This window comes from Haliotis asinina, chromosome 6 (assembly GCF_037392515.1).
Source record: "Haliotis asinina isolate JCU_RB_2024 chromosome 6, JCU_Hal_asi_v2, whole genome shotgun sequence".
NCBI lineage: Eukaryota > Metazoa > Mollusca > Gastropoda > Lepetellida > Haliotidae > Haliotis > Haliotis asinina.
The window spans coordinates 43,423,301-43,435,962 of record NC_090285.1 but is presented as its reverse complement, the minus strand read 5'-3'; the positions used below and the strand labels follow the sequence as shown (position 1 = coordinate 43,435,962).

Genomic DNA, 12,662 nt, shown 5'->3' with positions numbered 1-12,662 from the left:
TTTTATTAATAGCCTTTCAGCAAAAAGGAAGTTGAGAAAAAACGACCGTTTTTCAAATCAGTGCAAGGGTTATCAGTCAATGTATCAAATTTCGTCTTTTTCCCAAGACCATGTTTTACTACTATGGGCGAAAAATCATCGTTAGAAGACGCTCAAGTTTCTGGTGCTGTTCTGCTGTTGGTTGTTAGGCTGGAAATATCCATTCCTCCAAGTTCCCTCCGTGCAGTTCAGTTGAGGACGCGCTCTTGTACAGGCTGTGTGTGGAGTTACCATCATGTCGGCTGTACGCATGCAGATGGTTGCACCAACGGTAAACCACGCATGTTTTATTGATCTTTCTCGTTGAGGGGAGGTAGAGATTGATTTTTGTCCATCATGAGATGTATAATATAGGCAATTTCGAGTCAATGTGTACAACCAAACTTGAGAATGGGTCTATAAAGTTCGCTGAGGTAATAAAACCCAAAGGGCAGTAGGTTCTAGATCGTTCAATATATGCTGGGCATTTTTATTTTCAAAAGTTCGATATGACAATCTGATTAATGTCCATCATCACTTCTAAGTAACTGAAGAGCGCCAACAGAGGTTCATAACCATGACGTAGGCGTATGACGTCTATGTGTGTTGCGAGTCGGTGTAACGAGTTTAGTTCTCTGATAAAGGGACGTAACTGCGTTGTACTTGATGTTATGATCTCAGTCGTATGAAAGGCATATACTGTGAGTTAGATCATTGGCGATGTAGTGAGGGGTTAGCATAAAGTATGAGGAAAGCTATACGTAACCAGAGTCGAATACGTTTGGTTGTTAGTGGTTGTTAGAATTGCAGGCCTTGGTGGTCACAAACCAAATTATCATCTAAGAATCAAGCCATTGTTTAGCGGGATGTGTTAGTTAAGAGACGCGATCAAATAGCAGACTGCCGTGACTGGACCACAGATCAAAGACTTCATTTAGAAGTTCTTACGGTCTTAGTTAGATCACTTAGTCACTGAATATATACTATTGTGATAGCAACGGAAAAAACCCATATGAATTGAAAAGGAGCCCCAGTGAGATGGGAGATTCAGAAACTGAGGTTTCCTAAACCAGAGACAATCAGTACTTGCTTCGTCTCGGCCTTTAGCATTGCAGGGAGAGCTAAGTAGTAAGGAAAATTATGTGGTTCAAGGACTAGTGCTACAGACCATCACCTTGCTTAAGATTGATCATGATAGTGAAATACTATTCTCTTAAATGGTTGAGGAAGAAAGCCGAAATAGGTAATGAATCAATGCTCGATGGAATTGCTAATCTGTATTGTGCCTAAATTTCTATAGTGCTGTATTCTGTCTTTACTTCATTCAATTCCGTAACAGCATGGACCTCTGGTCACAATCAGGTCAAGTTAAGCAATGTTAGACACAGAGAGTCTTTGGGTGGGTGGCCATGTCTGACAGATTGACTCCTGAGAGTTTCTAGGACTTCAGTCCTGCCCCACAACGAAGCACATGTGATACATGTGGTCTCACCTCAGACAAGTGAGCTGGTTTGAAACTGCCCGTGTTAAGCCTGCAGAAAATGGGTACCCAGTGAAATAAGACTGTTAACCTTCTATCACCTAACAGGCACCTTGGGTTATCCGTGTACTTATGACCAGATTGTGAGCCTTGAACAACATACCTAGCCTGGGAAAGATGCGTTTTGAATATTCTCATTATTATTCTGTGCCCCTACCGCAACTAGGAAGCAAGGAACTTGAACTTCGCTGTGCAGTGTTGCTTCTCTTGGTCGAGGTAGTATCCGCTGATAACCTATTCGAATCTCAGAAGCTCCGATTATGACTTGTTTTCTCTGAATATACGTCGTTCCCGTTTTAACCGCCACACGTACATGACCTTTTCAGCCTTAGTTAAAGGTTGCTAGTTAAAGGTTGCCGCCAAAATAGTGTTCAAAGGGGCGAAAAACTTTCCTGCTCATATATAAAATTGTCTTTAATTCAGGATAAGAAAGACAATCTATCACCATTTGAATCTAGTGTACCATTAGTAATATTTTTCTGGGTCATGTTACTCACCCCACGATCATGACACGAAGTAGAATTTTCAGAGATGGTACTTTCATTGGTAATAGTTCAAAACTGCCACTTTGCCTCTGATACTATCGGAAAGTATCTGCCTCTCGATTTGCCTCTTGATCTGTATGTAATACCACGTCATAAACCATGGCAAGTTAGGGTATACCGGACATTGTGCATGTGGTAAGTGTCCGCAGATCTGGGCTAGGTCTTGTTTAGTTCATGCTGTAAACCTGGTGTAGGTTTCACATTCCAAACAGCCCCGAAACACTTTACCGTGTCTGTTGAAACGTATTTATAGACTCCAATGTGGTTTATCTGAAAGCTGATAGAAATCGGTGTTAGACGTAAGTTTTCTCACGCCAGTTGAAGAGTGCGTATTTTTTCAATAAGTATAAGTGCGATGCCGTGCATCTTGAATAGTACACGCTGTTCTTGTTATGTCCAATAAAACAGCACCATGTAAGTAGGAGGAATTATAACGTAAATTTCGTCAAGTGATATATTTTCTTGAGAAAAAGGATATTCTTGATTAATACACATTTACTTTTTCACACTTACAACACGAATACAACTCACACTTCCTGCTTATAGATTTCATTGTATCAAAGCGAAAGTTACACTTCTTCACTTGATCCTATCCTGTTCACGTTGTTCGTAACACCAGGAATAATATACAACTAATCTATGTATATAGTTCCCCTGGTAATAGACGTCACGGAATCTTGATATCAATATTTACTCCAGAAAATAACCTCGAGCGGCCGCCAAAATAGATTCCAACAGGCGTAGGACGGCTTTGCACTGAAATTACAGAAATAGACATAATACGTTGTTCTTATATACAACATGAATATTTCAACTTTCGAATGTTATAAATGCACGTTAGGGAAATAAACCGAATCGAATCGCTATATCCGAACATCAATACATTCACGAACATTCAGGTCATAACGTTCCAAGCACGTAGTAGCTTGTAAAGAGTGTCCTCCTTTTACGATCTCTTTTACACACATGCTTCAGTAATGCATTGTATATGTCTAGTTTCTAAAGAAACAAATAATTCCTGTTAAATGGGGTAGGGGCTCCAGTGAGATGGGAGATTCAGAGTCTGATAAAATCAAGACTTCATGTACGGCTTTAGGGTTGCAGAAAGGGCTAGCTGGAAGGCGTAGGACGGCTTTGCACTGAAATTACAGAAATAGACATAATACGTTGTTCTTATATACAACATGAATATTTCAACTTTCGAATGTTATAAATGCACGTTAGGGAAATAAACCGAATCGAATCGCTATATCCGAACATCAATACATTCACGAACATTCAGGTCATAACGCTCCAAGCACGTAGTAGCTTGTAAAGAGTGTCCTCCTTTTACGATCTCTTTTACACACATGCTTCAGTAATGCATTGTATATGTCTAGTTTCTAAAGAAACAAATAATTCCTGTTAAATGGGGTAGGGGCTCCAGTGAGATGGGAGATTCAGAGTCTGATAAAATCAAGACTTCATGTACGGCTTTAGGGTTGCAGAAAGGGCTAGCTGGAAGGCGGTTCAGGCTCTGTGATACACACTGTATTATGACCAGCACCTCAGTAAAACTTTTCTGGCGAGGCATTAATCCGCGTCAAACACCAATTCCTTTAGTTATCAAAACATATGTTTTACTCGACTTGCTAGTTACGGTCGAATTATCTTGGCGTGCAGTTCTTATTAGAACGGGTCTCACTACACAACTGCTTTCGTTTCTCAATATTAGAGTGACCACAGCTGACTGAGATTATAAAGTTTGCTGAAGTCATGGATGATTTAATCTGATAAAACGAATGTTTAATGAGGATACCAAGGCAATACTATAAATCACTTGTGCCAACAACTGTCAAAACAGGCGACTCAAGTCGCCCGAAGTATAACGCTACCTTGGTTCACTAAGGTTATTTGAAATCAAACTAGGCAATCAAACTTGTTTGAGTAATTTTGCTTCAAAACACTTTATTGAGTTTCTAATACCAAATATGTCAGAAAACACTCGTTTACAACATCGGAAATAAAAGTGTCAAATATTTCATGCGTATCATACAGATACAGATTTATTACATTTTCCGAGCCGTTTTATATTTTATTCCATTTCACAGTCTCGAAAATGCAATTGCTAACCCCTCTTATAATTTCATCCATGCTTTTGTCCTACACATAACACTATTTTTTCTCAGTTGACAAGTTAGATGGCAAAGGCTACACATGTCCTTTTCTAAGCAATTTCTCTTCTAAGCAGGCTAAACATAACAGCATGGCTATAAAAAAATCTTGCTGAAGATATATTGAACTTGACTCTGAAGATATATTGAAGTTCTCTTTCAATAGCGAGGGCCCTGTTGCACAAAAGGATCTTAGCGTTAACACCGTCGTAACTTTCTTTATTGAACACCGACTTACGACAGTCGCAACTCTACGATCTCTATGTGGAAGATGTTATTCGTTATTCCTTTACCGTAACCTTGCGATAGTAAGGCGTCAAGATCACTTTGTGGTCTGTTTCACAAAGCGATCGTAGCACTACGACTGTCGTAAGTCTATGTTTTAGTATGGGAGTTACGATCACCCTAGCGCTACGACTGTCGTCAGTCTATGTTATAGTATGAGAGTTACGATCACCCTAGCGCTACGACTGTTGTAAGTCTATGTTATAGTATGGGAGTTACGATCACCCTAGCGCTACGACTGTCGTAAGTCTATGTTATAGTATGGGAGTTACGATCACCCTAGCGCTACGACTGTCGTATGTCTGTGTTATAGTATGGGAGTTACGATCACCCTAGCGCTACGACTGTCGTAAGTCTATGTTATAGTATGGGAGTTACGATCACCCTAGCACGACGACTGTCGTAAGTCTATGTTATAGTATGGGAGTTACGATCACCCTAGCGCGACGACTGTCGTAAGTCTATGTTATAGTATGGGAGTTACGATCACCCTAGCGCTACGACTGTCGTAGGTCTATGTTGAAGTATGGGAGTTACGATCACCCTAGCGCTACGATCACGTTGTGAAACGGGGTCCATGTCCCTGCAAGACATTTCGCACACCAAGGTGAAAAGTTGTTTGTGGAGTGTCCGGGAATGTCCAATATAGCACGACGGTACAGCAAATCACAGGTTCAATCTGTTCTAGGTAGCAGCTTCAATCTAAATCAACAACAGTAAGAACCTATCTGGAGAAATTGACTAACATCTTGGTAAGCATGTTACCACAGGCGTATTATCTAGAACTAATCTGCACTCAAGGTTAGCGATGATAGACACTAACACAAGCAGTCGTTGTTTATTTACAGCAAGTGGGGTTCAGGGAGGTCATTGCGCATTCTCCGTCTCGGTAGATGTATAATTTTAGCTGATGCTTTGGTAGACTCATTTACCGAGTTACGACCGGGGACCTATTTCCAGTAACAGAACTTTAATTGCAGAGTTTGTTCCCTTGCATACCATTATTATGGAATCAATAAGCTTAGGGACAGATTGGAAGTGGGTCCGTTATGGTAAGGTTTCTGTTTTTGCCAACTGCACGGATGTGCCAAATCTAAAACAAGTTAAAATGAATATGGTGCCAGTTATTGATGTACGGTTAGTGTTACCATGACGACAAGTATATTGCTATGTGAGCGAATTTTTAAAAACATATCGATATCAAGTTCTGAAGTATGGCTGGTATGTGGCCAAATTCCGATGAACAAGGTAGATGGGATTGCTCTTATATGTATATGAGCAAGATGATTTCATCTAGACTGATGTACCATGCCTGTGTTTGCATGTGATGCCAAAGTGGAACACATCTGAGACCTGTATTACGTTGGGATTTGCTCACTCATGCAGCTTGCCTTGTTCCAAGGCTGTACTGAAATGCTAAACCCATGGATTTTTTGTAAGGCTATCAAGTCAGGAGAAGCGCACAGAAGCAATGTTGGTCGTGGAGAGTTTATGAATGGGTGACCGTGTTCGGCAGCTTTGACTCCTAAGAGTTTCTCGGGCTTCCGCCCTGCCCCACAACGAAACATGATACATGAGGTCTCACCTTAGGCAAATGAGTTTGTTCAAGAGCTGCTTCTGTTCACCCAGCAGTGAATGGGTACCTGGTGGGATAAGGGTGACTGGTAACCTTCTAAAGCTTCACGGGCAGCTTGGGTTATCCATGGAAAAAACACGTGAGCGCTTTGAGTATGCACAAGTGCATGGAAACAGGCGCTTTATTAGTACCCAGTGTTATATACCAGATCTATGTAAAACTGTTTTGTCTCGTATCACACCCTTACAGTCGTATTAGGTGTTGTTTTAAGTCCAATAAGCTGTCATGCGTAACGGAAACTGAAGGGATTACAGCGATGCTCTTGATATCAATCACTGGTTTGTTTATCCACGTTGGATTATTTACATTCCGCCTTCAGATTGATGGCTTCCTGCTGAAAGTACCTTGAACAGCAAGAAACAGACCATCCTCATCTTGTAATCAGTCCTGCAACTCAATCCTCTGTTCAACAAAGGAACCATGTTACCAAAACTGCCAAGTGTTTATCTATGTTTCACGATACAAGAACATACGTAGTCGTCACTACACACTAACTGTGGTATGTGTAATGCGCGCCACTTGGCAACGGCAGAAAAAGCAAAAGTCTTAAAATAACAAGTATAAACACCCAGCGTTTACTGCCATGTTGTTCCAAACATCGGCGCTCATCCTCATACACACTGGCTTGTCAATGGCGGAACGCAAAGAGGAGGCGAATCTGGCAGATACATCTATCCCAGTCTACAATATGTTAACAAAGAAATAATCGCTTGGACTGGGCGACTAACTGCTCCCCTGACAGCGCTCCGTAACTAACTTGATGTGGGGTTCCGAGAAGAAATCCAGCAAAACTCTAAATCTGTGCGTCTATAACTAAACGTCATGTATAGATACCGGCATGTTTGTGAGTTGAAACACTGAAATTGAGAGGGCATAATGTAAAAAGGGTATCCTTAAAAGGATCAGCACTTGAAGATTATGACAGTGGTGAAGATGTCTGAGTATTATACACAAACTGTAATGTATTAGGCACATATCATGTGGGCGATTCATCACTTTAATACGCACCGTTGCTGACGCCGGCGAAAGTAGAACTGGTTGGAGTTAGTGTGAAGAAATTGTAACTGTAAATTACAAAAAAAAGTAATTCTATTTTTTTAAACATTTGTACCCTGTACAGTGGTGACTCAGAGAATGAAGTTGCATAAGAGCTTCGCTGTATAAATTTCATTGTGATCATCAGAAATACACGACTGAAAATCCAACACGCTTCGGCTTCATGGCTGTTGAAGTTCCCACTGTTCTTAGAAACGTATAATCATTTTGAGTTAGATTATTATATTGTATTTTTGTATTGGAATGTTGAAACGGCTCTGGAATCAATAGCTTACATATATAGCAGGGACAGATTCTGTTGTTGCTCTGTGACTACGCTCTTGAAGCCGTACCTTTGATGGATGTTAGCATGGAAGCTACGAGGCAAGGAATCAACGCGGCGCCAACACGGATGTAAGTTGTAAAAACAATCTGTGGTTTCAAATTTGACTGGTATTGTTAAAAGTCGAATGACCATTTTTCTTTACACGTGACCATACAGATCGCGGACTTGGCTGGTATTGTCAGTCCCAGTCATATACTTTGAATAACTCTGTATGGCATCACTCACTTAAAATTCAAAATGTCTCTGACTCACCAAACAGGTCCAAGTTATCCCTGTAATTTACTTGCCAGAACCCATGCAGTAGTCTTTGAGATCTGGTAACCTCGTTCTAACTCCGAAGCGTTACCTAACACTATTTAGCTACCTTTACTTCTATTACACTGTTCCTCTGAACGCGAATCATGGACATGTAATAATAGGGTCTTACCAGCTTTAGCCTCCTTTTAGTCAGAGCTAGAGGCCTTTCTGACTCAATCACATTATCTAATATTGCATAGGTTGATGTTGATAATGTCGGTCACTGCATAGTATAGTCCAGACAGAATTCTTTAAAGATCGACGTCATACAGCCAACAAAAACATTACCACTGCGAGTTTTCTATTTCATCTACCAATACTGGGGTGGTTGTGTAGCCTAGTACTTAAAATGTTCGTTCATCACACCAAAGTTCGATTTCGTACAGGGTTCAAAGTGTGAGGACCATTTCTGGTGTGATATTGCTGGAATATTGCGACAGCGACGAAAACTCACTCACTAACCCACTCTACTATTGTTTGTGCGTCTGTAAGTGTACGAGGGGTGCCGTGTTCCGGCCTGACCATGAAAAGTATGTCAATACCTTGGTAAATAGTTAAAGGTACTGACCTCTTGATCTCATTCCATGTGTTTGGATGATACTGCCTCGTTTACAAAAGCTTACATACACTTCTTACGTACAACTAATCGCCCACTTGCTCCCAAGATGGACTGTGACAAATCAGAGATAAAGCTGATATGAAATAAAAAGGACATCCCAAATGGAAATTCATAAAGACATGTCACAGGCACAAGAAGATACAGTTGACGGTCGGTGTGCAGATTTTAGACGGCAAAGAAAGAGCTCTGAAGATGAGGTAGGCTGTGGTCGACAGTGATGGTCTCGATGCCATGTGAAAGGCAGGCGTGTGACTACCAGACATTTAGCTACCGTCCACCTCAGTCAAATCAGTACTCTCGGAACATTGTCCCAGCGCGTCTCGAGGTTAAACGCCGAACGCAAGAATCTTGCCTGACCAGAAGCGGGAAAAGGTGAGAATCAGTCACCATTCTGGAAGAATACTAGGCAGACCTAGTTGTAACTCATGATGTCACTTGGGTCCACTTCGGTTCACCTGAGACAAAAAGTTAAAGCATACAGTGGAAGCATGTGATTCCTTTAAAGTTGGAAAGGGTGTCCTTCAGTGGTAAAGTCGGGATTGTGGACGCAAGATGCTGCCTAACCATGCCTATCTTCCACTTTTAGACCACTCGAACTTCTGATTCTATACTGGAACATAACATCAAAACAGAACTCGAGACGGATGAAGAAGTCATTGAGGACCTTGAAATGTTTAGTATTTATGTTGATAATGTACATCGCTGTTGTTAATCATTTGTGTACTGTCAGTGCAATGTTTTCATGAACGTTAAATGCTCAAGAGTTCTTACGGATGCAAACCAATGTCCTACGTAGATAATAGAGTCTTTTCTATCTATCTATCTATCTATCTATCTATCTATCTATCTATTTATCTATTTATCTATCTATCTATCTATCTATGGTTTGTTGGGGTGGGTTAATGATTGTGGAGAAACACAGGACCCAATGTACTGAGATCATGTGTGATTGTGTTGAACAAAATGAATCTATCTATCTATCTATGGTTCGTTGGGATAGGTTAATGATTGTGGAGAAACACAGGAACCAATGTACTGAGATCATGTGTGATTGTGTTGAACAAAATGAATCTATCTATCTATCTATCTATGGTTCGTTGGGATAGGTTAATGATTGTGGAGAAACACAGGACCCAATGTACTGAGATCATGTGTGATTGTGTTGAACAAAATGAATCTATCTATCTATGGTTCGTTGGGTTAGGTTAATGATTGTGGAGAAACACAGGACCCAATGTACTGAGATCATGTGTGATTGTGTTGAACAAAATGAATCTATCTATCTATGGTTCGTTGGGTTAGGTTAATGATTGTGGAGAAACACAGGACCCAATGTACTGAGATCATGTGTGATTGTGTTGAACAAAATGACAGTAAATACGTTTCATATTATCATTGCCAGGTCAGGACCTTACGGGTCTTAAGAGTTTAGAATTGTATATACGCGAACTGATTTTCACGGAATGCTTTTCTTTGCACTATAAACACCATCCTGTACTCACATACCTCTGGACTAAAGAAACTACAACTTAACATGCGGAGAACGCATGAATGGTATTTGGTGTATGGCATTTAATGTAGAGCGTATGAAAACCAGTAATGTTCGAATTCGGCCTTAAATGCACACCGTATGAAAAGTATTTCCAGTCCGGCTTTTACTGTAGAAAGTGTGAAAAGCTTTTCAAGTTCGGCCTTTAATACAGACCTCATGAAAATCATTTCTTGTACGGCCTTTAATGTGGAACGTATGATAAACATTTCGAGTTCGGCCTTCGGCGTTTAATGTGGAACGTATGAAAAGTATTTTCTTTACGACCACTAATGCATAAAGAACAAAAAGCATCTTAGGTACTTCTGAAACGCTGAAAGCATGAAGAACATTTCGTTTACGACCACTAACATCATCGCTCCGACAACGACGATCACCCAGTGACGCTGTGGCGAGGTGAATGTGATACACGCGCCTGCACACATGCTGTATGGGGATAATTGTAGGAAGTTTCACTTTTAAGTCCTGATTGCCTCGTCCAATCATCCTCAGTGTTTTCCTAATTAAATTTCATGAATTTAGTTGCCGCAGCAACAAAAAGCCCGTCTCGACTGCAGTGCACATGTTGGCTCGTTAATGTTAGTAACCGTCTATATGGCTGTCTGAGTTGATCGGAATTGATTCAACCTCATAATGACCTCTTTCAGACGCTGACGCTGATTGCACAGAACTCTAGGGTTGTTTAACTTTCAGTTACACGTTAAGGTAAACTGGATTTACAGCAACACAGTGAAGCTAATATGCACGTGTGGCTTTCGTTAGAAAAGGGCAAGGTTTAGTAATGCATATTGTTATCTAATAGGATTGAGAACACGTGAGTGAGTTTTTCGCCACTCTTAGCAATATTCCAGCCATATGGCGGCGGTCTGTAAATAATCGAGTCTGGTCCAGACAATCCAGTGATCAAAAGCGTGAGCATCGATCTGCGCAATTGGGAACCGATGACATGTGTTAGCCAAGTCAACGAGCCTGACCACCCTATCCCGTTAGTCGTCTTGCCGCCTTCCATGGCAAGAATGAGTTGCTGAAGGCCTATTCTACCTGGCGCTTCACGGGTCCAATACATGAGAATGTGTACCAGAGGTATATACTTGTCTGCCAGTTTGAATATATTAGTCAGATGAATCGAAACATAAACTGACGAAATAGGATGAACCATTTGATTTTTGTTATCTCTTTAGTCTCACAGATTTATGGCTTTCCAGTTCTTCCATCTGGATGTTTTAAAGAGTAAAATTCCCCTACAAACGACCAAAGGTGCACGGGTTTTATGAGGCACCTTTTTCATGCGTATACTTCTAACTGTTAGAGGATTTTAGGAGACTAAAAGGCTCAGCGAGTGCACTGCGTAAGGTTTGAAAAAGAAACTCTCCGAAATCCGAGTGAGTGTGTTTAGTTTTATTCTGCTTTAAGCAATATTCCAACAATATCAGGGGGTACACTAGAAATGGGCCCACACATTGTACCCATGTGGGGAATCGAACCCGGTCTTAAGCGTGACGACACTGCTGCTTGGTATCATGACATACCAACAACAAACGTCTGATGTGGATGTCAAGAAAGTACACGGGCAAGGAAGCCTGTTTCGGCCATGGGTACACGTTCATATACGCATACAAACTGCTTGTATCTTGAACTTCAAAATTACTAAGTCTATATTCAAGATGAACACATATTGCGTGACCATGCCGCTCACGGCATTGCTGTGGACAGTCCGCGAAACAAATATGTGGGCATGACTTTTGATTGTTTTGGTCCATGACATGTTCTTGTTGGATCGTTTGATCGGATATGAGTAATATATATTAACTAGAAAATATTAGCTAGAATAACGATGAAAGTTTAGAAAATGATCATGTGCTACTGACCTTGTCTTGTGCGAGGTATATATGCTTGCAGAAGTATGACCTCAATACACAGTTCAAATAACATTATATGCGTAAGTCGTATAACTTTGCACAAGTAAAGTGTATGCATATATTGCTCGCTGTATACCCCTATAAGACGCAAGCCTCAGCTATATGTAAATTATTGCGTGCTACTTTTACCTTGCTCAGCTAGCTGGAAGTAAGTGACGACTTTGAACAGATAGCCTGCCATATTTTTTTACAAATCGCCTTAAATCCGACACAAGGATGAACCTGGTGCTGATTGTTACCAAAACATACTTTATACCAGACTCTCATTTACTCTACGTTAGCGCATGTCGATGGAACCAGGTGCCTGAAAAGGATTTGATTGCTTTTATGGTGAAGTAGCTCCTCATGGGGTCGCAAACGTCCCCGTCATGTTAAAACCACGCATCCCTGTCGTCATGTGTTGCCAGAGGTGACTGGGTGTGGGGGAGGGTTTAGCGTTAAGTTTATTACTATCCCCCATCGCGCGTTTATCGCGAAACTGGGGATGTAGTTGTGGGTCCCGTCTGTCCGTACGTGTGTACGATTTGGAATATATTAAGAACCGTGGACTAGATTCTTTTCATAAACGCAAGATATGAAGAGAGGTTGAATCGTCATGTTTAGTGACAATGCTTGTTTAACAAGTTACAAACATCGTTTGACTGTTATACTTTTTTATGCAAATCTTAGACATGAACTTCTGGTGCTGTAGCCTTTGGAATCCATTGGCTTCAACAGATG

The 12,662-nt window shown here is 40.9% G+C and overlaps 1 protein-coding gene across 1 annotated transcript in view; it reads left to right on the top strand.

The window, feature by feature from the left end:
• The first annotated feature begins 235 nt into the window (after positions 1-235).
• Positions 236-12,662, top strand: part of LOC137288283 (four and a half LIM domains protein 2-like) — a 150,852-nt gene continuing 138,425 nt past the window's right edge. The window contains exon 1 of the mRNA XM_067820774.1: positions 236-310. Within this exon, the coding sequence (XP_067676875.1) occupies positions 275-310 (36 nt within the window). The 5' untranslated portion in view covers positions 236-274. The remainder of the gene's footprint in view (positions 311-12,662) is intronic.